Source organism: Daphnia pulex, chromosome 11 (assembly GCF_021134715.1).
Source record: "Daphnia pulex isolate KAP4 chromosome 11, ASM2113471v1".
In the NCBI taxonomy this organism is placed as follows: domain Eukaryota; kingdom Metazoa; phylum Arthropoda; class Branchiopoda; order Diplostraca; family Daphniidae; genus Daphnia; species Daphnia pulex.
The window spans coordinates 6,094,735-6,099,252 of record NC_060027.1 but is presented as its reverse complement, the minus strand read 5'-3'; the positions used below and the strand labels follow the sequence as shown (position 1 = coordinate 6,099,252).

The 4,518-nt window shown below is 43.8% G+C and overlaps 1 protein-coding gene and 1 pseudogene across 1 annotated transcript; one reads left to right on the top strand and one right to left on the bottom strand.

Moving 5' to 3' along the window:
• Positions 1-352: 352 nt before the first annotated feature.
• On the bottom strand, positions 353-1,255 carry LOC124207660 (annotated as a pseudogene).
• A 1,118-nt stretch (positions 1,256-2,373) lies between these two features.
• On the top strand, positions 2,374-3,510 carry LOC124207659 (neuropeptide Y receptor type 5-like). Its single transcript, XM_046605228.1, has 2 exons — positions 2,374-2,963; positions 3,093-3,510. The coding sequence occupies exons 1-2, from the start codon at positions 2,374-2,376 to the stop codon at positions 3,508-3,510; spliced, it is 1,008 nt and encodes a 335-aa protein (XP_046461184.1).
• The last annotated feature ends 1,008 nt before the right edge of the window (positions 3,511-4,518 follow it).

Genomic DNA, 4,518 nt, shown 5'->3' with positions numbered 1-4,518 from the left:
TGCATCGGATACATTGTAAATCGAACAGCATTGTTCACGATTAAGAAATGACTGGGCACTATTTGTTCCTACCTTACAACAGCAGTCACGAATTATTTGATTGGGCTATTCCGTTCAGTTATCTTTACGCCTTGACAAGTTTGAAACTTCACGTACCGGCAGCTGAGCATCAACAACGGTACTCAAGAGCGACGCTTGAGAGTTCATCTGAAGAAAAAAAAGTAATTATTTCATTAGTAGTATCGCGAGATGAATCCATGAACGTTATTTATTGTCACTCTACGTGACTGAAATGTTCCCTCTAAATGCATTAGCCCAACATTTGTGAAACGTCATTTTAGACCAGCGCATTTTAGACCAATACAAATATTGGCATCCCATACTTGGCCATGGTGTAGGCCACATGTCCTGAGAATCTTTCTGGAGTCAGATGCATTAATGGAGGGTCAATGTTGAGGATGTGTGGGTTTCTTCCAACCTTTAAATGTGGGAGGCAGAATTTGGACCTGTAGAAAAAAGGGTACCTGTTACACATCTCAATCTTGTTTTGAAAGGAGACCATCATTAGCATTAGCTGATGGTAATAACTTACTACACGAGAAATGTCCCAAGAACAATGATTGCTTGCATCAAGTCAAAATTTTTCACTGAAGTCTCAGCTGTATAGTTAGGTAAATGGCAGATGCATTGTTTACAACTATGTCAATTCCTCCAAATGTTTTGACAGCCAGATCCACAGCATCCTGAATTTGGGTTTCATTTCTCACATCCACTACGCATGGAAGGCAATGACCCCCAGCAGCTCTGACTACATAAAGAACAAGTGCGTCTTCATTGGATTATTCTCACACTATTTATAGACCAATATAGTCTGTTCTAAGCTGATGTATAGCTGTTATGTCATGGGGAAGAATGTCTACACATGTCTTCATGCAATATCCCTTCTTCAGCTGCAGTATAGATTGTCCCAGGCTATTTTGGATGGGGCTTAGCAGTCTTTGCAGCAATAACTATATTAGCCCCATCTCTAGCGGCTTTGAGTGCGATGGCTTTTCCAATTCCACGACTGGCACCCGTGATGAACAACACTGTGCGACCGGCCAATTTCCTAACAAGAATCAAGGTGAAGGAATCAAGTCCAAGGTGAACGTTGTGAATGATAACATGGCAAATTACCCTGAATTGAGCATCTTTTATCAACTTTAAATCAATTGAATATCAACTTTAAATCAATTGAACAAACAAAAGAATCAGCACATCACGAGCACAACGTATTCCAAGACTGCCTACTGATTTGTTGATTCAAGGCGGGCCGGGAAAACAGCAGGTAGAGAAAAACAATTTCTTAACGCCATCTATATTTTTAAATAGAACCAGACGTTATTTAAATCAAAGAAAAGCGCGAGAAACAAAATCAACTAGTAGAGGAAAGCACCTGGGTAACGCCTAACGCCAATCATAGAAATCTTGGAATCCACTTAAATAAGGATATACCCAGTTCCCTTAATGCATGTGTGTTCATAACATCACGATTTTGCATTCAGCATAATAACACAAGATCGAGAGATGAAGAGTAAATCGATGGAAAAATATTTATTATTCGTTTGACGTCATCCAGCAAATGCTTTCAAGCGCATCAGACAAATGTATACGCTGCCAAAAGTGTATACGCACTGTGCGAAAAAATAAAATAAAATCTAAACAGGAACCAGCAGGTAACCCTATTGTATATTAGGATTGAGGAGATATGTTTTGCTCCTCTATTATCCGACACCGAGTATTACAACAGATATGTATGTCTACAGCGGAATCCAATGAAACGTCCTTTTTTAGTTCGGGAAATGCTGGTATCAATTTGATATTTGCATCCCGGCGAATGATGGGAAAATGCTGATACCGAGTCACGAATCATTCTTGTTACCTCTTTCTTTCGCTCGCTGTAGAGATTGCATAAGAAGAGTCATCCGTATGTAATAGACAGCAAAAGTATGGAAAAACCGGAAAATAAAAAAAATAATATTGGAATATCATAAACCGACGAGCAATTATATTAGTGAATCGAACGTTGGTTGCCACACACGCAAACACGGAAGTTGTTATGCAATTAAAAATGACATTTCCCCAATGACGGCCGAATCAATCAACAGCCCTTGACGTTACCCGTTGACATTAACTAGCCAATTTCACGTTAATTCTTCTAGCAGAAGAAAAAACCAAATTAACTTGCACTTAATTTGATTCAAATTAATTCCCGGCTGATTTATAATTGGTTTTTCCGCAAATAAAAAATGTTCTTCTTTATTATTTATTTTAGTTGATGGAGATCCGGTCGTACACTTGGCCGCTGGAGGCCATTCGCCCGTCTCGTGCAAGATGGTGGGCTCGCTGCAGGCCGTTTCCATTTTCGTGTTCACTCTGTCCATCACGACCATCGCCCTCGACCGTTACCAACTGATCGTCTACCCGACTAAAAAAAGCTTCCAGCTGACGGGCGCCCTGCTGGCCCTGCTGGCCCTGGGCGGCATCTGGATTCTGGGCGTCGTCCTGGCCCTGCCGCTCTTCATCGTTTGCACGCTCCAGCACCACGACATCCCCATCCCCAATTCGCCCATCAGCTCCGTCGACTATTGCCTGGAAGAGTTGCCCAACGAGCGCGGCCGATCGCTCTACTCCATCGGCAGCATCTTGATCCAGTACGCCCTGCCCATCATCACAGTTTCGGTGGCTCACGCCCGCATCTGCAACAAACTCCAAGTGCGGATGGCATCCATGAACCATCAACAGGCCACCCGCCAACAACAACCACAACAGCCGCCGCAGCCGCTGCTTAATAACGCTCCCAGTCCCAGTCCCAGCACCAGTAACGGCCACCGCCACCCTGCTGCAGAATTCAGCCGTGATGACGGCCAAAGATTCGGCTGTGACGGCCGACAGCCGGGCGGCGGCCCACGAAGAGAAACTCAGTAAAACCAACACGCTCCTAGTGGCCATCGCCATCATTTTCACCATTTGGCGAGTTTTGGATTATAAAGCAATCAATGTCAGACGCGGGAAAATTTGATTTGAAATTTTGAATGGTAATTTGCGTCCAGCTGCTGGCTCCTGATGAACACGTTCAACGTCGTCGTGGGACGTCACAAGATCGGGGCTTCGTTCGTGGCCAGGAGCAAGAACAACTTGAGGGCGACGACGCAGAGCATGAGGCATGGGGCCAAGATGGTCGTCCAGCAGCAGACGGCCAGCACCGGTAAACGGCCCGACTCCAAAGCGGTGGGGCTGCCCTCATCGCCGGCGGTGGACGGCGCTGGATCATTTCATGTCGAGAGTCCCGCGAGAGCTGCTGTCATGCCCCGGCGTCAGCACGGCTGTGACGATATTGCCATCGCCCACCACCGGTCTGCTGTAATCTCATTTCCGGACGGAAGTGACGGTGGTCACCCACCTGGTCCCGGACCCATCGCCTACAGCACCTACACCTTGTCCGGCTGTCACCGTCTATCACCGGGTTAACACGATCACCGGGTTAGCGCGACGGCCTCCTCACCACCCGAGCAGCACCTTTGATTATAGAAGAAGAAGAAGAAGCCGATGACAGCTGGCCATCATCACACGTATTGACGTATACGCGCCATCGATCGACTCGCCGGCGTGCCTCATTTCCTATTTCATTTCCCATCAGCTCTTATTATATGATCTTTTATTTCCTCGATATATTTGTTTATATTTAAAGTGAATTCGCTTCAACAGGCGTATTTAAAGTTAAACACATTTATAGGTGTGTTCCAATGCGGAGGCCGTTAGCATCAGACGACATAATTGATTGAATTTGATCATTATAATTATATTTTAAAAAATTCTATAGCGAAAGAAAAATTCTTTTGATGTTATTTTTTGGTCTTGTATCGGGATTGGGATTTAGTTTGCAGACATCCCGGCCGGATCGATGGCTACATAATATGTTCGTGAATAAACAAAAAAACTTGGAGGGAATAAAATTGGCTTATAGATGAAAAATATGCGACTGATATATTTTTCCAGCTGAGAATTGCGTGTGCCTGTCTCGAATGCGGTTACACATGTTAATACGTTCGCGTCTGTTGGGGACATTTTGAATATGAATACGATTATACATGCTACATGAGAGAGAGAGAGAAAGTCCTGAGGCGCTCTAAAAAAGCCGAGGCCGACTATATAGTCAGACAACCGTAATTCACTCTTATTTCCGGAGAATTCTTGCCTATTATTTTATTAAATTGATCAATATCATTAGATGTAGTAGGCTGTGTGGTTCAATCCATCATTCATCATCTTGTGGAATCTGCAAGCGGACACTTTTCCAGATTGGAACAGGAGCTTATACATCCTCATGTACGCATCGGTAACCGCTTTTTCTTTGATGTGATCAACGGATGTTACCTTGAATTCTTTAGAATAAAAAAGAAAGAAATTATTTAAAAAATAAATAAAAAACGCACAAAGACATTTTAGACTTACTTATTCCTCCAATAAACACCAGCA

Coding starts and splice junctions, on each gene's coding strand:
- LOC124207659 (XM_046605228.1), top strand. CDS start 2,374: ATGGTGGGCTCGCTGCAGGCCGTTTCCATTTTCGTGTTCACTCTGTCC. Junction 2,964..3,092: donor GGCCCACGAAGAGAAACTCA/GTAAAACCAACA, acceptor ATTTGCGTCCAG/CTGCTGGCTCCTGATGAACA.